The sequence below is a fragment of the Tetrahymena thermophila genome (assembly GCF_000189635.1).
Source record: "Tetrahymena thermophila SB210 genomic scaffold scf_8254682, whole genome shotgun sequence".
Taxonomy (NCBI): Eukaryota; Ciliophora; class Oligohymenophorea; order Hymenostomatida; family Tetrahymenidae; genus Tetrahymena; species Tetrahymena thermophila.
In genome coordinates this window covers 128,806-150,195 of record NW_002476448.1, presented here as the reverse complement: position 1 = coordinate 150,195, position 21,390 = coordinate 128,806, and the positions used below count along the sequence as shown (strand labels likewise).

At 20.2% G+C, this 21,390-nt stretch overlaps 5 protein-coding genes across 5 annotated transcripts; all 5 read left to right on the top strand. All coding sequences in view use genetic code 6, as the record gives it.

Moving 5' to 3' along the window:
* Positions 1 to 1,508: 1,508 nt before the first annotated feature.
* TTHERM_00927350 (hypothetical protein) lies at positions 1,509 to 4,028 on the top strand (the record flags this gene model as incomplete). Its single annotated transcript, XM_001031143.3, has 8 exons — positions 1,509 to 1,546; positions 1,600 to 1,775; positions 1,844 to 2,035; positions 2,088 to 2,295; positions 2,363 to 2,629; positions 2,697 to 2,977; positions 3,484 to 3,785; positions 4,011 to 4,028. 8 exons carry the CDS (start codon positions 1,509 to 1,511, stop codon positions 4,026 to 4,028), a joined length of 1,482 nt encoding a protein of 493 aa, XP_001031143.3.
* Positions 4,029 to 6,544: 2,516 nt separating this feature from the next.
* Positions 6,545 to 8,082, top strand: TTHERM_00927340 (hypothetical protein; the record flags this gene model as incomplete). The annotated part of the gene is made up of 6 exons (XM_001031142.2): positions 6,545 to 6,570; positions 6,624 to 6,799; positions 6,868 to 7,059; positions 7,112 to 7,319; positions 7,379 to 7,645; positions 7,719 to 8,082. The coding sequence occupies 6 exons, from the start codon at positions 6,545 to 6,547 to the stop codon at positions 8,080 to 8,082; spliced, it is 1,233 nt and encodes a 410-aa protein (XP_001031142.2).
* A 2,716-nt stretch (positions 8,083 to 10,798) lies between these two features.
* Positions 10,799 to 14,629, top strand: TTHERM_00927330 (transmembrane protein, putative; the record flags this gene model as incomplete). Its single annotated transcript, XM_001031141.2, has 9 exons — positions 10,799 to 10,957; positions 11,020 to 11,195; positions 11,263 to 11,454; positions 11,510 to 11,717; positions 11,781 to 12,044; positions 12,239 to 12,519; positions 12,673 to 12,901; positions 13,208 to 13,432; positions 13,489 to 14,629. The coding sequence occupies exons 1-9, from the start codon at positions 10,845 to 10,847 to the stop codon at positions 14,627 to 14,629; spliced, it is 2,829 nt and encodes a 942-aa protein (XP_001031141.2). The 5' UTR covers positions 10,799 to 10,844.
* A 752-nt stretch (positions 14,630 to 15,381) lies between these two features.
* Positions 15,382 to 16,636, top strand: TTHERM_00927320 (histidine phosphatase family (branch protein 1); the record flags this gene model as incomplete). The annotated part of the gene is made up of 4 exons (XM_001031140.2): positions 15,382 to 15,634; positions 15,748 to 15,883; positions 16,050 to 16,191; positions 16,271 to 16,636. 4 exons carry the CDS (start codon positions 15,382 to 15,384, stop codon positions 16,634 to 16,636), a joined length of 897 nt encoding a protein of 298 aa, XP_001031140.2.
* An 859-nt stretch (positions 16,637 to 17,495) lies between these two features.
* TTHERM_00927310 (hypothetical protein) lies at positions 17,496 to 21,307 on the top strand (the record flags this gene model as incomplete). Its single annotated transcript, XM_001031139.2, has 9 exons — positions 17,496 to 17,547; positions 17,681 to 17,872; positions 17,920 to 18,127; positions 18,214 to 18,745; positions 19,452 to 19,764; positions 20,271 to 20,451; positions 20,579 to 20,761; positions 21,011 to 21,169; positions 21,232 to 21,307. The coding sequence occupies 9 exons, from the start codon at positions 17,496 to 17,498 to the stop codon at positions 21,305 to 21,307; spliced, it is 1,896 nt and encodes a 631-aa protein (XP_001031139.2).
* Positions 21,308 to 21,390: the final 83 nt, after the last annotated feature.

Sequence of the window (21,390 nt, the reverse complement as noted above, 5' to 3'; positions counted from 1 at the left end):
TTTAAACTCTACCAAGCACTTTGCTATTTATTAATAGTAAAGATATTTTTCATCAATTAGAATTTTCAAAGAATCACTGCTATTTAGGAAATATTTAAGCATATTAAGGGCTTAATATTTTCTTAAGATCTTCTTTCAAATTCTGATTTAAATTTGAAAAAAATAATCTAGCAACATTATTTTTACTACAAAAGCTTATTTGCATATAAATTATAAAAAATTAGTAAATCTATTATTCTAATTTTAAAAAGTCTTAATTACGATTATTAAGAACAACAATTAATAAACTCTTTTGAAGTATTTTGTACTTTTTAGAATTTAGTTTTTGTTGTTTATGACTCTAGAATAGCTCTTAAATCTCTAAAATTGCTTTATAAAATAATATTAGAGGAAAACATATAAATTACATAAAATCAAAAAACTTAAATACAATTAGATATTAAAGAACTAAGACAAAATTCTAAATAAAACTATGAAAGTAATTTAATTTTATTTTATTACCAATTTATTTATTTATTTATTATTAAATAAAATTAGATGAGCTTAATTTTTATGAGATATTTTTTGAGGAACTCAAAATGAATTGAAATAAAAATTAAAAATAAGTTAATTTAAAAATAATAATTTTATTATATAATTTTGTTTGCAATTTTATTTATTTTTCAGTATTTACATTGTATACTCCATTAATATTAGTATGGAAGATTAAGAATAATTTATATAACCCTGCAAAAAATCTCCGAAAGTTGAACTATAAAAAATCTTTAAAGTTGAGTTTAATGAGTCTTTTTTAAAAATCCTGGTTTATATTTCACAAACCATATTTAACAATATTGAACTATACTTTTCTTGAGTTTATGATCCTAGAATAGCTTGTATTAAGTCTATTAAATTAATAGATCAAATTATTAGCATTCAAAACTTATAATTGAAAGCTCACTAGACTTTAATAAAATAAAATATTTAAAAATTAAAAAGTCATTTTAGAGATACCAATACAAGTAAAATCCTTTTTAAATATTTATGAGTAAAATATTTTTTTTAATAGATGAAAAAACATTGAGTCTAAGAAATAAATCCTAGAAAAAACAACAAGCTTATATGAAAGTCATAAAGATATTTAAAGAAATATTGAATTTTATATTATTAACTAATTCTTTTTTATCCGAATTATATTTAATATGAATTAAAATATACTTTAATTCAAAATATAAATTTGATAAAAAACAATCTTTGAATTTATTTGTTTTATTTTTTTAAAGAAGAAAAAGTAAATTTGTAATTGAATAAGTTTATTTGCAAAAAAGAATTCTATACCCTCAAATATATTACATAATATTTATTTAAAAAAATTAGTATTAAAACCAAGTAATTTAAGTAATACTAAAATTATATAAAAAGTTCTACTTAGAATACCTACTTATGCAAAAAGTATGAGAGAACAGTATAAAAGAATTGTTAAGATATTTTTTCCATATATATTAACTCTTATTTTTGGAATATTATTAATGGTCATATTGATGCTTAAATTTTACCAAGTCTAAGTGTAAATAATTTAAACTTACATGTTAAAATTGACATTTTAAAAATATAATATAGGGAATAACAACTAAAAGAATATGTTCTAAAAAGGTACAATATGTACTTAGGTTTTGCTAGCCTTTCAGAAAGAATGATAATCACATAATAGTTTTAAAAAATTACTTCAATAACATAGACATTTGGGACTCTTACTTAAAATTTAATGGATTAAAAATTTAACTTTGATGAATTAGGTAATATTAAATGTTAATATTTATTATATTGTTTTTTGGTAATAATATTTATTTTTTTTGATATAAAGTATCTTGGGAAGATAAATAACCTGAGAGGTACTCAAAAGGCCAAGTTAAACCTAATTTTTTAATTGTGAATGGTTACTAACTTAAAGATTATTGTGGCTTAATCAAATTTTGCTATTAAAATTAGACTTGTATTGATAATTATAATGACTACTCTTAATAATTATACAATTTTGTTGATTACGTTTAATATGGTAAACTTAAAAATTAAATTATTTTACAATAATGTATTTTAAATTAACATAGAAAAATCATAGTACTCAACATGGACTTATCAAATGGCAAATGATTATGACTAATTAAATAATGAATAGAAATAATTTATTGTTAAAATGGATTTATAATAAGTATTTGGAGTATCTTATATTTTTAATCAATAAAATGATATAATTTAAGCCACAGGAATATATTTAGCTAGATAATCAGATGGGATTTATTATTAAATCTTATCTTAGTATATAAATTTTAATTATTTATTTATTTATTTATTTTAAAAAAATTATTTTATGTAAATATTATAGCAATTAGATTACAATTGATAGCGTGCTTAGTTAGCCTTAATTTGGAGGACCATATAGTTGTTAAGTGAATAGAAATGGAAGCTACTCTGAGTATATTTATACAAATGCTAGCTAGTTTTATGGATTTTAATATCAAGATGATAGTGGAGAGACTTGTGGTGATATAAATAATCCATGCTCTTGCCCTTATCATAACATGAAAAGATTAACTCCAATAGATTGGAGGTGTAGACCTTGGTATTAATAAAGTGATGACATATTTTACATGTAATTTCTTAATTATATTAAAATTTAGCATCCATGATTTTACTCATAAAAAAAATATTAAATTTAGTACTTTCTCACAATCCTATGTAGATATTTCATCAAAAACAGTGTGCTCTACTAGTACTTTCAAAGTTGTTTTATCTCAAAATACAACTGCTTCAATCATCGATTAAATTAACTAATAATAAGATGCTGTTTATGCTACAGATATAGATCTTAAACATCTATTGTCTAGATTCGCATTAAGTGAATAAAGCATAGATTATTCATACTTAGTTTCCACAAATATTGATTCTAAGACTACAGATTTTATACCTTAGGTGCTTGCTCATCCTTAAATGAATTTTAGTAATCGTTTTAAAAAATTTACAAAAAATATCTTTGATATGCCTTTTTTAACTTATTATCTATTTAAAAATTTTTGAGAATCTAATTCCTCAAAAAAACTAAGAAATTTCGTTTTTTGAAAAATAATTTTTAAAATATAATAAAATTGATATTGATTTAACATGTAAGGATAAAATGTGTTTTAAGAAATATGAAAATTTTAAATGTTGATATAATATTACAAATATTTAATTTAAAATTTAATTTTTTTGAAGAGATAAATTTTATTAAAAACTTGAAATAAACCTACTTGCAATTATTATTTTATATTTCTTATTTTAAATATGAGAGATTTAAAAAAAAATAAAAATTCAGAAATATTTTTACAAGTTATTTTCAAGAAAAAATTTATTTAGTAAAATTTTTTTGCAGATTTTAATTTAAATTTTTTGTAGTTTTGTTTTCTACTCTATTTAAAAGTAAATTGAATGATTTTAAAGCCAAATTAATTAATTAATTAATAAAAGCCTAAGAATAAACAATATTAGAAGTTGAATTTTCTGATTCTATGAACAAAGACTTCGAAATAGAAAATTATAAAAATTTAACAAAATTTTTAATGATGACTCAATAAGTAAAAAGAGATTTTAAACCTATTTCTATTACTGATACAGAATAAATAACAATTACTAAGAATAGTTAAGAATATTTAACTATATTTACTCCAATTTAAATTTGCTTTGGAACTTTGACTGAATAGTTTAGTATTTACATAGCTTATTATGCAAAAGCAATATCCCTTGAAAAAATAGATTAAGAGATTTAGAGTGTAACAAAACTAACTCAAATCATGCTTATTATTATACCAGTTTCCTAAACATTTGTTTTATTTATTATAGTCTTTATTTTTTACTATCTTCTTAAATATTTCCTATTATTCAACTTTGAAATTCCAATAAAAATAGTTTCTCAATTCATCAAGGAAGCTGACTGTAAGTCGTAATACAAAAAACATTAATTTTTTAAATACCTTTAATTCATATTTAATAAATAGTATACATTTGTTTAATGAGAAAATTATGTAAGGATTGATAAAAACTTCACAAGAGCTAAGGAATTTGATATTTACGATAAATGAAATAGTTTTTAAAGTTTAAGAAAGTGTAAAACAAATTGAATAAATAAAATAAGCTAATTAATTTGATAAATTGGAAGACATATACAAAGATTCTATGTTAATATATTAATAAATTTCCCATAAAAATGGTATTGCTCTTTGGTAAATTAAATTTAATAATTTTCCTATTTAATTCCTATTTGAAATAGTTTAAATAACATAGCTGGCATAAACTTATTGCAAAAAAATTTTCGAAAGGCATTGTAATTTATGAGTTAATCTGATTAAATTAATAACTAAATTTTTGACGAAATTATCAAACCTATAATGGTAAAGCATAATATAAATTAGTAAGAAGCTATTGATATATTAAATCAACAAGAATATTTTGAATTCTTCAAGCTTTATGCATGCAGAAAATACTAGTTAGCTAATATCTTATATTTAATAGCTAAATAAATAGTTAAAAATACCAAAAATTAAAATAATATTTTCTAAACAAAAAAAAGAGACTCAAGAGAGTAAGATTAATTTGATGTTTTACTCAGCAAAGAATCCATTTATTTTGAGAATAGTAAAGATTCAATTAATATTGAAAAATAATAATAGTAATCATAGTATATTAACTCTTTTTACTCAAAAAAATTCACATAAAAATTTAATTAAAACTCAATTCAAAAAATAATAATTTTGAAGAATATTAAAATTAGTAAAATTTAGTTAAAACGTATTCTTAATAGGCCAAAGATCTAATATCTGAAGCTAATAATGTATTTTAATTGATAAGTTATTCTAAAAAAACATCAATTATAGATTAAAATAAATTTAAACTCTACCAAGCACTTTGCTATTTATTATTAGTAAAGATATTGTTCATTAATTAAAATTTTCAAAGAATCACTGTTGTTTAGGAAATGTTTAAGCATATTAAAACCTTAATATTTTCTTAAGATTCTCTTTCAGATTCTGATTCTAATTTTAAAAAAATAATCTAACAACATTATTTTTACTATAAAAGCTTATTTACTTATAAATTATAAAAAATTCGTAGGTCTATAATTCTAGTTTTAAAAAGTCTTAATTATGATGATCAATAATACTAAGAAGATATAAAATATTTTGAAGTATTTCGTACTTTTTAGAATTTAGTTTTAGTTGTTTATGACTCTAGAATAGCTCTTAAATCTCTAAAATTACTTTATAAAATAATATTAGAGGAAAAAATATAATTTACATAAAATCAAATAACTTAAATATAATTAGATATTAAATAACTAAGAAAAAATTCTGAAGAAAACTATAAAAGTAAGTAATTTGATTTCATTTTAATACTTATCTATCTATTTATTTATTCTTAAATAAAATCAGATGAGCTTAATTTTTATGAGATATTTTTTGAGGAACTCAAAATAAATTGAAACAAAAATTAAAAATATGTTAATTTAAAAATAATATCTTTATTCTATAATTTTGTTTGCAATTTTATTTATTTTTGCAGTATTTATATTGAATACTCTATAAATATTAATATAGTAGATTAAAAATAATTTATATAAGCATAATATAACCCAAAAATTTACAAGAAATCATGAAAAAAATAATTTTACTATCTTATATTTTGATGCAATTAACAAAACATACATTTAATTAAAAACTAATTGATTAATAGAAGTTGCTTATTAAAGGCTAAAATGAAATATATATGTTAATTTTGTACTAAGTTTTAAGTTTATTGCTTTTATAAAAATATAGAAAGACAGACCATAATTTAAGAAACATTTGTTTGCATTTAAAAATTAATTTTTAATAATTATGATTTACAAAAAACACAAAATTATAAGCATTAATAACCTATAATTGAAATCAGCTCACTAGACTTTAATTTAATAAGATATTTAAAAATTAAAAAGCCGTTTTAGAGATGTATCATATCCTTTTTAAACAGTTATGTGTAAAATATTTTTTTAAAAAGATGAATTGAACTTTTTCGAGTTGTTTTTATGAAAACAAATATTGAGTTAAGAAATAAATCTTATAAAAACAAACTTTTATATGAAAGCCATTAAGATATTTAAAGAAATATTGAATTTTATATTATTAACTAATTCTTTTTTATCCGAATTATATTTAATATGAATTAAAATATACTTTAATTCAAAATATAAATTTGATAAAAAACAATCTTTGTATTTATTTTTCTTTTTTTTAAAGCATGTAAAAGTAAATTTTCAATTGAATAAGTTAATTAGCATATAAGAATTTTATATCTCTCAAATATATTACATAATATTTATTTAAAAAAATTAATATTAAAACCAAATAATTTAAGTATTACTTAGGTTAAATAAAAAGTTCTACTTATGATACCTGCTGATGCAAAAAGTATGAGAGAGTAGTATAAAAGAATTGTTAAGATATTTTTTCCATATATATTAACTCTTATTTTTGGAATATTATTAATGGTCATATTGATGCTTAAATTTTACCAAGTCTAAGTGTAAATAATTTAAACTTACATGTTAAAATTGACATTTTAAAAATATAATATAGGGAATAACAACTAAAAGAATATGTTCTAAAAAGGTATAATATGTACTTAGATTTTGCTAGCTTTTCAGAAAGAATGATAATCACATAATAGTTTTAAAAAATTACTTCAATAACATAGACATTTGGGACTCTTACTTAAAATTTAATGGATTAAAAATTTAACTTTGATGAATTAGGTAATATTAACTGTTTATATTAATTAGATGGATATATTAGAATAATATTTATTTTTTTTGAAATAAAGTATCTTGGGAAGATAAATAACCTGAGAGGTACTCAAAAGGCCAAGTTAAACCTAATTTTTTAATTATGAATGGTTACTAACTTAAAGATTATTGTGGCTTAATCAATTTTTGCTATTAAAATTAGACTTGTATTGATAATTATAATGACTACTCTTAATAATTATACAATTTTGTTGATTACGTTTAATATGGTAAACTTAAAAATTAAATAATTTTACAATAATGTATTTTAAATTAACATAGAAAAATCATAGTACTCAACATGGACTTATCAAATGGCAAATGATTGGGACTAATTAAATAATGAATAGAAATAATTTATTGTTGAAATGGATTTATAATAAGTATTTGGAGTATCTTATATTTTTAATCAATAAAATGATATAATTTAAGCCACAGGAATATATTTAACTAGATAATCAGATGGGTTGCTATATGAAATCTTATCTTAGTATATAAATTTTAATTATTTATTTATTTAAAAAAAATTATTTTATGTAAATACTATAGCAATTTAATTATAAGCGATAGCGTGCTTAGTTAGCCTTAATTTGGAGGACCATATAGTTGTTAAGTGAATACAAATGGAAGCTACTCTGAGTATATTTATACAAACGCTAGCTAGTTTTATGGGTTTTTATACCAAGATGATGGTGGAGAGACTTGTGGTGATATAAATAATCCATGTTCTTGCCCTTACTATAATATGAAAAGATTAACTCCAATAGATTGGAGATGTAGACCTTGGTATTAATAAAGTGATAACACATTTTACATGTAATTTCTTAATTATATCAATATTTAAAATCTATAATTTTACTCATTAAAAAAAATATAAAATTAAATATAGTACTTTCACACAACCCTATCTAGATATTTCATCAAAAACAGTGTGCTCTACTAGCATTTTCAAAGTTGTTTTATCTCAAAATACAACTGCTTCAATCATCGATTAAATTAACTAATAATAAGATGCTGTTTATGCTACAGATATAGATCTTAAACATCTATTGTCTAGATTCGCATTAAGTGAATAAAGCATAGATTATTCATACTTAGTTTCCACAAATACTGATCCTAAATCTACAGGTTTTATACCTTAGGTGTTTGCTCATCCTTAAATGAATTTTAGTAATTGCTTAAAAAAATTATATTTTTACAAAAAGTATTTTTAATATGACTTTTTTTACTTATAATCTATTTAAAATTTTTGATATAATCTAATTCCTCAAAATAACCAAGAAATTTCATTTTATCAAAAATAAATTTTAAAATATCTTAGAATTGATATTAATTTAACATCTAAGGACTTAAAACACATAAATTTAATAATTCTACTTTAAAAGTGTTAAAAATATGAAAATATAAAATATTGAGATTACAAATATCTAATTTAAATTTATTTTTTTTTTTTGAAGAGCTAAATTATATTTAGATCTTGAAATAAACCTTCTTGCTATTATTATTTTATATTACTTATTTAAAACTTGTAAGATTTATATAAAATAAAAAAAAGTAAATATTTTTACAAGTTATTATCATAAAAAAAATAAATTTATTTAATAAAATTTTTTTAGCAGATTAAAAAAATTTTTTTATAATCCTAATTTACATTTTGTAGACGTTTTATTTTCCTCTATTTAAAAGTAAATTGAATTATTTAAAACAAATTTAATTAATAAAAGCCTAAGAATAAACAATATTAGAAGTTGAGTTTTCTGATTCTATGAACAAAGACTTCGAAATTTAAAATTATAAAAATTTAACAAAATTTTTAATGATGACTCAATTAGTAAAAAGAGATTGTAAACCTATTTCTATTACTGATACAGAATAAATAACAATTACTAAGAATAGTTAAGAATATTTAACTATATTTACTCCAATTTAAATTTGCTTTGGAACTTTGACTGAATAGTTTAGTATTTACATAGCTTATTATGCAAAAGCAATATCCCTTGAAAAAATAGATTAAGAGATTTAGAGTGTAACAAAACTAACTCAAACCATGCTTATTATTATACCAGTTTCCTAAACATTTGTTTTATTTATTATAGTCTTTATTTTTTACTATCTTCTTAAATATTTCCTATTATTCAACTTTGAAATTCCAATAAATATTGTTTCTCAATTCATCAAGGAAGCTGACTGCAAATCGTAATACAAAAATCATTAATTTTTTAAATACCTTTAATTCATATTTAATAAATAGTATACATTTGTTTAATGAGAGAATTAAGAAAGGATTGATAAAAACTTCATAAGAGCTAAGGAATTTGATATTTACGATTAATGAAATTGTTTTTAAAGTTTAAGAAAGTGTAAATCAAATTGAAAAAATTAAATAAGTTAATTAATTTGATAAATTGGAGGAAATTTATAAAGCTTCTATGTTAATATATTAATAAATTTCCCATAAAAATGGTATAGCCCTTTGGTAAATTAGATTTAATAATTTTCCTATTTAATTCCTATTTAAAATAGTTTAAATAATATAGCTAGCATAAACTTATTACAAAAAAATTTTGGAAAGGCATTGTATTTTATGAGTTAATCTGATTAAATTAATAACTAAATCTTCGACGAAACTATTAAACCTATAATGATAAAGCAAAATATAAATTAGTAAGAAGCTATTAATATATTAAATCAACAAGAATATTTTGAATTCTTCAAGCTTTATGCATGCAGAAAATACTAGTTAGCTAATATCTTATATTTAATAGCTAAATAAATAGTTAAAAATACCAAAAACTAAAATAATAATATTTACTAAACAAAAAAAAGAGACTCAAGAGAGTAAGATTATTTTGAAATTTTAGCCAGCAAAGATTCCATTTACTTTGAGAATAGTATAGATTCAATTAATATAGAAAAAGAATAATAGTAACCATAGTATATTAACTCTTTTTACTCAAAAAAATTCACATAAAAATTTAATTAAAACTCAATTCAAAAAAATAATAATTTTGAAGAATATTAAAATTAGTAAAATTTAATTAAAACTTATACTTAATAGGCCAAAGATCTAATATCTGAAGCCAATAATATGTTTTAATTGATAAGTTATTCTAAAAAAACATCAATTATAGATTAAAATAAATTTAAACTCTACCAAGCACTTTGCTATTTATTATTAGTAAAGATATTATTCACTAATTAAAATTTTTAAAGAATCACTGTTGTTTAGGAAATATTTAAGCATATTAAAACCTTAATATTTTCTTAAGATTCTCTTTCAGATTCTGATTCTAATTTGAAAAAAATAATCTAACAACATTATTTTTATTATAAAAGCTTATTTACTTATAAATTATAAAAAATTAGTAAGTCTATTATTCTAGTTTTAAAAAGTCTTAATTATGATTATCAACTATAGCAAGAAGAAATAAAATCTTTTGAAGTATTTTGTACTTTTTAGAATTTAGTTTTTGTTGTTTATGACTCTAGAATAGCTCTTAAATCTCTAAAATTGCTATATAAAATAATATTAGAGGAAAACATATAAATTACATAAAATCAAATAACTTAAATATAATTAGATATTAAAGAACTAAGGAAAAACTCTAGAGAAAATTATGAAGGTAAATAATTTAAATTCATTTGAATATTTATTTATTTATTATTAAATAAAACCAGATGAGCTTAATTTTTATGAGATATTTTTTGAAGAACTAAAAATGAATTGAGATAAAAATTAAAAATAATTTATTCTGTAAAAATAATCATTTTATTTTTAATTTAGTTTGCAATTTTATTTATTTTTATCAGTTTTTGTATTTTTTAAATATTCTATTAATATTAATCCAGAATATTAAGTAAAATTATATCAGTATAGTACCCAAAAATAAGCAAGAAATCTTCAAAAAAATTTGACTGACTTATATTTTGATATTATTAATAAAAAATACAGTTAATTAAAAATATATAGATTGTTATAGGCAAGTTCTTAAGTAAAAATTAGTTCTACATAATAATGAGAGAATAATAAAAAAGGATAATTAGTATATTTTGTCCTTATATATTATGTCTTCTTACAGGATTTTCAATAATGGCAATAATGTTCCTGTATCTGTATCAAGCAAATGTGTAAATTTTAGATAAAATAATATGTTTTATGTTAAATATTTATTTATTTGATTGATTTTAAGCGAAAAATAGCTAAAAGATTATGTACTTAAATAATACAATGAATACTTAGATTTCACTAGCTATTCTGAAAAAATTATATTGACCATTCAGTTTTAAAAAATTACTTCTATAACGCAAACTTTAGGTTTATTTTCTTAAAGCTTGATGAATGATACTTTTGGTTATAGTAAAATAGGTAATTTGTTTTCACTTTTATCTAATGTTTTTATTTAAAATATCATCATTAAATCTTTAAAAATTAGTTTAATGGGAGGATTAATTGCCTTAGAAATTTTCATAAGGATAGGATAAACCAAATTTTCTGATAGCTAATGGTTATTAACTTGAAGATTACTGCAAACCTGTCAGTTTGTGTTAATCTAACTAAATATGCTTAGATAACTATGATAATTATTTTTAATAACTATATTACTTGGATGATGAAGTACAATACTGTAAAATTATTCATTTCTACTTTAAAAATATATTAAAATTATTTTTTTCTGTTAGAAAAAGTATAGTATTCTACATGGACTTATCAAATGACTAATGATTGGAAAGAATTAAAAGATATACAAAAGTAGTTTATCATCAAAATAAGTATGTTATAAGTTTTTGGATTGTCTTATATTTTGAATTAGTAAATAGACATAATCTAAACTACTGGAATTTATCTTACAAGATAAGAAGATGGAATTTTATTTGAAGTTATGCAATAGTAATTAATTAATTTAACTACTTTATCAATTTTTATATCTTTCATATTTATTATAAAATCTAGCAATTTACTTATTGATAACAGCTTTCTAAGTGTAAAAGAATACGGAGGCCCGTTTGATTGCAAAAAAATAAATGGAAGCTATCCAGAATATATTTATACAAATACTAATTAATTTGATGGATTTTTATATAAAGACGATTCTGGAAATATATGTGGAGATGTTAATTCGCCTTGCGAATGTCCTTATTTTAACACAAAAAGATTAACTCCATATGATTGGAGATGTAGGCCTTGGTATTAGTAAGCTGACGACACTTTCTTTGTGTAATTAAATTATTAGTTTATATATATAATATAGATGCTCTTAAATAAAGGATTTTTAATTAAAATCAAAAACTTAAAGTATGCTTATAAAAGTGAACTTTTTAAACAAAAATTTGATTTTTTATTAAAGCTTTTATTAATGAGTTCTTTCAGTACTTGAAAAAATTATTAAATTATATTTAATAAAAATAAAGATCTTATTCCTAGCCATATATAGATATTACATTTGGTTCTGTATGCGCAACAAGCACTTTTAAAGTAGTGCTCACGAATAATAAGACAAATTCTATTTAAAATGAAATTAATTATTAGCAAGATGCCGTCTTAGGAGCTGACATTGATCTCTCACATTTAAAATCTAGATTTATTTAAAGTACACAAAAAATAGAGTACTCTTATTTGCTCTCTACTAACGTTTATATTAACTCTACTGATTTTAGTCCATTAGTATTTGCTCATCCTAATATGAGTTAAAGTATATTTATTCTTTTATAAGAAATTAAAAAACTAAAAGAATAAAATATTTTATTTTTTAATTCAATTTTTAAGGATTATTGATTAATTAATATTTAGTTATAAACAAATTTAAAAAAACTTTTTCTTAATTATTTTTGTACTTGAAAAAAAGCCTAAGAATAAGACATTTATTAAGTAGAATTTACTGATCCTAATTACAATTAAACAGAGAAGTAGTAATTTAAAAATTAAACAGAGTTTTTAGTAGCTCCTTAATAAATAAAAAAATTTTGTAATGCAACATCAATAAACAATATTTAAATCAGAACTATAAATAAAAATAACATTCCATATTTAACTCGATTTACCCCAATATAAATATGCTTTGGTACTATAAACGAGTAATTTAGTGTTTATATAGCTTATTTTGCAAAAGCAATATCTCTTTAGTAAATTAATTAAGATATTTCAAGTGTTACATAATTAACTTAAATGATGATCATTATTATTCCTGTAGTTTAATCTGGTTGTTTAATTGTCATCCTATTAATTTTTTATTTTCTTCTTAAAAATTTCCTCAAATATAATTTTGAAATTCCAATTTAAATCCTAACTGAATTTATTAAAGAAGTTGACTGTTATTCGTAATTTAATTTTTATTTGTTTTAAATGCTAAATACAAATTATTACTATTTATTAAAAACTAGAATTTATATCTTTAATTGCAAGCTTAAAAATGGTCAGATAAAATCATCTGAAGAGCTTAGGAATTTGATATTTTCTATAAATGAGATTGTTTTAAAAATTTAAGAAAATGTTTAAAACATTGAATAAATAGATTAAAGTTCAAATGACTGCTAAGTAGAATAAATATACATGTAATCCTTGATAACTTATGAAGCTGTTTCTCATTAAAATGGAGCAGCAATGTGGTAAATTAATTAAATTAAAATATACATAATGAAAAATTCATTTTTTTAATAACTAGTTTAAATAATATTGCAGCTATTAATTTAATATAAAAAAATTTTGATAAGGCATTATCTTTTATGAGCCTTTCAGACAAAATTAATTAATAAATTCTCGAAGATTTCACTAAAAAATTAAAGGATTAGAATAATATAAATCAGTTTCAAGCAATTGAAATGTTAAACGAACAAGACTACTTCCCTTTCTTCAAACTATATGCAAGTCGAAAATATTAATTTGCTAATATTTTATACCATCATGCTAGAAGTTTAAATAAAGTCAAAAATGAATTAAAAATATAAAGATTCCTAAGTACAAACCAAAGTGCTTTAATTTCCTCATAATATTTATTAAAATAAAGACAATCATCTAACTTTATGTCTTAAAAAGATTCTAAGTTAATGAAAGACCTGTCAGTATTGTCTTCAGATATTTGTTTCTCTAAAAAATTTTAAATGAGATCAAACACTATAGTCTAAAATAAAGATATGACAAACCTGACTTAATAATTATAAGGCTTGGTAGAATTTTAAGAAGCAAAAAATTTAATTAATAAAGCTATTTATATTTTTGAACTAATTACAAGGTCTAATAAAATAAAAATTTTAGAAAAAAACAAATTTAAACTGTATTTAACTCTTTGCTTATTGCTATTGATCAAAATTTAACTTGTAGATTAAAAAGTTTTCAGAATAACAATTATAAAATAATTATTTAAAGATATAAAAAAATTGGTTTTTCGAAAATATTATTTATCTGATCACGATTAAAATTTATAAATAATAATTGTGTAGAATTATTTTTACTATAAAAGTCTATTCAATTTTAGATAATAAAATTATAGAAGATCTATATCTTATATTTTACAAAGTCTCTAATACTATTATAAACTTGAATATAAGTATAACTAAAATTAATTATTTACCTTTTAATCATCATTTTAGCAAGTTTATGATTCTAAAATTGCTTACAAATCTTTAAAATTGCTCTAAAAAATTATCCAATTAGAGATTATCAAAGTAAACGCCAACTAAAAAAAGCTAATAGAATAAGATATATTAAACTTGTAATACATTTCTAAAGACAAACTCCAAAGTAATAACATTTATTTTCTTTAATTAAACAAATAAATTTATTTAATTTTTATGAAAAAAAGATGAACTTAATTTTATAGAAATCTTCTATGACAATGACTAAAAACTATGAAAATAAAATCACTAATTTAAAATCTTTGAAATAAATAAATACTTTATTAAAAATTATTATATTAAATTATATTACTATAATTAATTAATTAATTTTGTTAATATTCATTAAGTTAATTAATATTTGCTAAATTTTATAATAAGTTTTCTATACAAAATCATCTCAAAACCTTATCTTACAGCAGTATTTATGATAATTAATAGCAATTAATTAGTTCGTACCCATTAATTAATTATTATATTTAAAAAAGTTAAAGCAATTCTAAAATAGAAATAAATGAACAAAATTGGATATCCATAAATATATTTAATAAATGTAAATTAACTACATACTTTTAAATTTTATCAATTTAAATTTAAAAAATTTATAATAATAAAAAAATTAAAATTTATACAAATAATTTTTTTGCAAGATACATTTTATTTAAAGATAAATAATGATTATCTATTATAATTAATTGGTTGGTACCCACCAATTAATAATTATATTTAAAAAAAGTTAAGTTCAATTTTAATTAAAGCTATTCTAAAATAAATAGAAAGTAATGGACTAAAGTGAATTTAGTAATTGATAGATTCTTTAAAAGAAATAATGTTTGTTTTGCTGCATATTAAAAAACTCCAAATTTACTTTTCATTTAATAATAATTAAAATTGATCAAAAATTATATAAATAGTATAGAAAGTGATTTAATAAATAAATAAAGATGATGCAAGAAATAGAGCTAAAGTACCGTGATAAAATTCGGAAATTGAATATCTTATTGTTTAATCCTCCGATCAGAAGTCCATCTAAGGCGCAATTGATAGTTATCAGACATGCTTTTTCTTAAATAAATTTGAAGATGAAGGAGTTTTTAACTGAAAAATTCGATGAGGTTAAGGAAAATAAGAATCATCCTGAGAGAAAATAATTAATCTTAAGTAGAGAAGACATAGATTCACCGCTTCATGAAATAGGTAAGGAAATTATTTATAAAAATATCCTATATTAGTTTAAGAAAATTACAGCTTTGGATTTTTTATTTTCTTTTGTTGAAACTAAATTTTTATTTCATGATATTAAAAATTAGGCATCTTGCAATGCATGAACAATTAAAAACATATTAATCTTATTGATTTTTAAATCGTTCTGGTATCACCATTAAAGCGTGCCCTTCAGACTTGCATTTATTTATTTTAAACCCACCCTAATAGAAAATAAATAAAGTATTTCTATTTTTGATGTTTAAATTAGGATAAATTAATTTGTTTCCTTTTTTATTTAAATACCCTTATCATATGCTAATTTGTTGAGTATTTCAAAGAAGATTCACTTTTTTAATTGTTTTTTTTTTTTTTCAAAGTTAATTAATTCTACTTCATAAATTAAAAGATTTTTAATTTTTCCTTTAGCAGCTGAAAAATTGAGCAATACATCTTCATTTTCGCCAGATACTTTTACTAATTAAAAGGAAGAAATATCTTAATTAGCTTCGAGATTTGATATTGAATTTGACTATAGCTTATTTAATGAAGTAATATTATTCTTTTTGAAACTATGTTTTTTTAAATTTTATTGAGTTTGATTAAAATTAAATATTTTGAAAATTTAAGTTTGAAGTCTAGGAGTAGTGGTAAATTGAAATGCTTTGTAATGACCACTTTCATATGAAATAGAAGCTAAAAGAATCAGATCCAAATAAAATTAATTACAAAGAATTTGTACTTTAAGAATTCGATGATCATTTTCCAGAATACCTTGAGACTTGGGAGCAGTTATACGAGAGAGCCTAATAAGCAAAATCTTAAATTAAGGCTTTTTTAAGATAAACTGATAAGAAAGTTGGTCTAATATCTCATTTTAATTTGATTAAATGCCTAACAGGAGACGGTATAAATGATGAAAAATAAATAATTAATGGAATAAACATAAATAATTGTTAGATAATTCCTTATCCAAATATTAAGAAGGATAATTGAATGATTTCTTAAAAAATGTTAAATTACAAAGTATTTAATTAAAATACTATTTATATATTTTGTATTAAATAATTTTCTATTTTTAAATACTGTGAATACTAATATAATACTTATTTATATATTGATAAAATATATGGATAGTTACAAATTAGGGCTATTATTTTTAAAAGTTTTTTTTAGGGAGGATAACCTTAATTAAGGAGGGTTTAGAGTATATTTAAGATTATATAATTTAACATAATATTTTATTAATTTCAATTTAACAAGAAGAAACAAACTTAAATATATTATTCACTAATAGTTAAAAAAATATTAGTTTATGATATATAATTGCTTAAATAAAATGTAGTGTAAATAAAGTGTACTAAAAATTTATATAATAAAACAAAAATGTATGTAAATAACTGAAAAAATTATAAATATGATTATTTTGTTTTACGCCTAATTTTTTATAAATTATAAAAAAAATTTCAGATTTTTTAATTAAAATACATTGAAGAAAGAGTGAAAAATATTGTTTTCTGCAAACTGTAAATATGAACAAATTTAAGATAAGATGTATTAATGAATAACAATAAAGATTAATAAAAATATTTTGGCCTTATCTTGTTATTTTAAGTGTTGGTTTTTCTATTAGTTTAATAGTGTAACTCCATTTTTATTAGCAAAACGTGTAAAGATTAAAGATTATTACTGCACCATTTAATTATAATAATTTATATTTTCAAAATGAAAAAGAGAAGATTAACTTAAAGAATATGTATTGCAAAGGTATCAGAATTATCTAGATGTTGTTACTTACTCAGAAAAGCTAGTTTTAACTTTATCGTTTTAAGCTACCTCACATATAAACCAATAAATGGGATTACTAAATAGAGATTTAATGACTAATATTTCTTATGAAAGTGTAGGTAAGTAAATTTAATAGTTTTCAAATTAAATAAATATGTAGAAGTTTTATTTGTGTTTCAAATTAACACTCTTAATTGCTTATAAATATTTAAATTATGCCTATTATCGATTGATTTTTGTTTAAATAATAAGTATCTTGGGAAGATCAAACACCTGAACGCTATTCTCCAAATCAAGCTTTACCTAACATTTTACTTTAAAGTGATTTTAGACTTAAAGACTATTGTTAAATTAAAGAAAAATGTGGTTAAGATTAACAATGCTTAAATAATTTTGATAATTATCTTCTTTAATTTGATAAAAATAGAAATTCTGTATAATATTGTAAGTTAAATAATTTAGATATTAGTTAAATTTTTTTTGACAAAAAGATAAAACATAATGGAATACTTGGTCATACCATAACCAAAACTTATGGGAAAACCTTGAACTAGAATAGAAGCATTTTATCATAAAATCAAGTCTCTAATTACTCTTTGCCTCATCTTATGTAGAAAATTAGTACAGCAATTATGCTTAAGCTAATGCTATTTATGGAGCTAGAAACAAGGACGGCTTATTAATTGGATAATATACTTCGTAATTTATTTTAATTTTCAAAAATAATTTTTTCATTTTAAAATAAGTACAAAGATACTGATTAATAAATAAATCAATAATACAAGCTATGGAGGACCTTTCTATTGTATGAAAGTTAATGGCTAGTATCCTGAATTCAAATATACTAATATCGATTAATTTAATGGGTTTTAATATATGGATTAGGCTGGATAGGTTTGTGGAAACTAATCAAAGCCATGCTCATGTAGCTATTTCAATATCAAAAGAATGTATCCTATAGACTGGAGATGCAGACCTTGGTATTTATCAGCTAACAATACATATTATATGTAATTTCAACATATTTTTACATAAACTAGAAATTCTTTTGAAATAAATACTAGTTCTTATTCTTAACCATACACTAATATTTTACTTGGGATAGTTAGCATTACTTGTACTTTTAAGGTAGTTATACCTAGATAATAAATTCATAGTATAGAAGATGAGCTTAACTTTTAATCAGATGCTATTTTGGCGATAGATATCAATTTAGGAGAGCTCTAGAAAAGATTTATGAAGAATGACACATAAACATAATATTCCTATTTATTATCTACAAATACTGATAAAACTGTATCCAATTTTACTCCGTTGGTAATAGCTCACCCACTTATGAATAAATGTAATTAATCATAATAAATAAAATAAATACTATGAAAACATATTAATTTACCCCCACTGCCTCCCTCATTCTCAATTTGTCTTCATATAATTTATTACAAGCAAAAAGCTAGATTTTAATACAAGCTTGACCTTTATTAATAAGGATTTATAGTGGCATATAATTTTGCTAAAAACAAATTTTGTTATTAATTTAATAATTAATTTGGAATTTTTTGATTATTGTTCAAATTAAAATATTGAATTATTGATAATTAAATATTTTTAAGAAATACCACACCACACATTTTAGTTGGAATACAAATTAATTTTAATAATTTAGCAAAATATAAAAAGAGAGTTCTATTTTTATTTGAAATTTCTTCTTCTTTTTAATCATTTAATTATTTTAATAATACTAATTTATAAATATTTTTAAATAAAAATTAATTAAACAAGTAGCAATATTAAAATTTTTGATATTAGTAATTTTCTTGAATAAAAATGAATTAAAAAGTAAGAATAATATTTAAATATGTATATCAATGTTAATTTTAAAACAAATTATAAAATAATATGATAAAACTATCTCAATTAAAATATTTTATATTGTGTCATTTAAAATAAAAAGTTTAAAGTATTAAAATTTTTTCTTGGTAATTATTTTTTAATTTTAATTTTAATAAATGATATAAAAAAGTTAATACGTAATCTATTTATGATGTAGAATTCTAATCAAATGATTTAAGTGAGCTAGAAGAATACAAAAACTAAACTAATTTTTTAGTGGAACTTTAATAAAATTAAAATGGATGCAGCTAAATATTTAAAAACAATGATTCAACAACATTAATTATAAAAAAAAATAATACATAATATATAACAATGTTTTCTAAATTATAGATATGCTTTGGAAATTTAAATGAATAAAAAACAACTGCAATAGCTTATTATGCTATTGCTATATCTTTTAACAAAAGAGATTAAGATATAAAAAGTGTAGAATAGACTTTGTAATAAATGCTGAATATTACAATATAATTATTAGTTGGGCTTTTCATCGCAATACTCTTGTTGTTTTATTTCTTACTAAAAAACTTTTTGTTTATTAACTTTGAAAATCCAATCTAAATTTTGTCCAGCTTTGTTAACGAAGCTGATAGTTATAGGTAACTTATATTATAATATTTATTCATTTGTAAAACATTTTAAAAAATAAATAATTTAATTTCATATTTTTAAAATATAAACAATTTAGTAATATTAAAGCTAATTTAATCAATTTTTCAATAGATTTAGCATAACCTTAATACCTCTTACATCTTATAAACCAAAAAATAAAAATTTACTACTATTCTAGGTTTTTACTAATAATATACTATCTATATTTTAACATATTAAAAATTATTAAATGAGGTATTAAGGTAATTAATAATTTTATTATTTACTAAAAAAATTAATGTAAAAATAATTTAATCTCTTTAAATAAATAAATTATTTTTTAATAATTTTAAAAAAGTATTTACCATTTCAACTAAAAAATTCAAAACGGAGAGCTAAAAACATAATATGAGCTTAAAAATTTTATTTATGCAATTAATTAAGTAGTTCTCAACGCTATATAAGTAATATAATAAAAACTAGAAAACAATGACAGTACATATACTGATACAATTTTAGCATATTAAGATTAGCTTAAAGTATTTACAATAATCTCGCATTAATATGGAATTGGAATGCTGTAAATTTTTATTTAAAGAAATTTTATTAATTGACTTTATTTAAAAAAAGCCTAAATAATATGTCTGTAATGTATCTCCTATTAAGGAACTACGAGTAAGCCCTTAATTACATGAATGAATCAGAAAAAAATAGTTGTTCAATCTTTGAATAATTTACTTAATCAATAATGAATACATAAGGTGTAGATCAAATAAAAATTATTACCTTTGTTTGCGAATAGGGTTAAAACATACCACTTTTAGAGATTTATGCCTGTAGGAAATTCTAGTTAGCAAATATCATATACAACTTTTGCAAATTTAGTAGTAATGAAAAAAACCAAACGAAAACTAAGAATTAATTATATACATTTAATTAACATAAAGAATAAATTAATTTCTTAAATAGCTCTGAAGAGATAAAAATTTAAGAGAATGATTCTCACATTAATTTTATGAATTTAAATGAGAGTTAAAACTACATGAAATAGTCATTTAATTAAACATTTTATTCATAAAAATTTCATTAAATTTAAAGTAAATCTACCCCCAAAAAAAATAAGAGAGGTGGAGATGAGAAATAAATAATAGATATAAAAATGTATTTAAGATAAGCTCAAGATTTATTAAGTGATTCTCATTAAATATTTTTGCTTATTTCTAATTCTCACAAAATAAATGTTTAAGAGAAGCAAAAGTACTAATTCTATTCAATAATAGCAAATATTTTGCTTATAAAATGCATACTATTAAAATAAGGGAGAAAGACAATCATTAATTAATTATTTGTACATATTAGGTAGGAGCTATTAAAGCCTTAGCATGTATTTAATGAATAAAATGCAATACTTAAAAATATTCTGATTTAGCATTACTTTTATTATAAGGCTCTTTTTAATTATCAATTGAAAAAATATG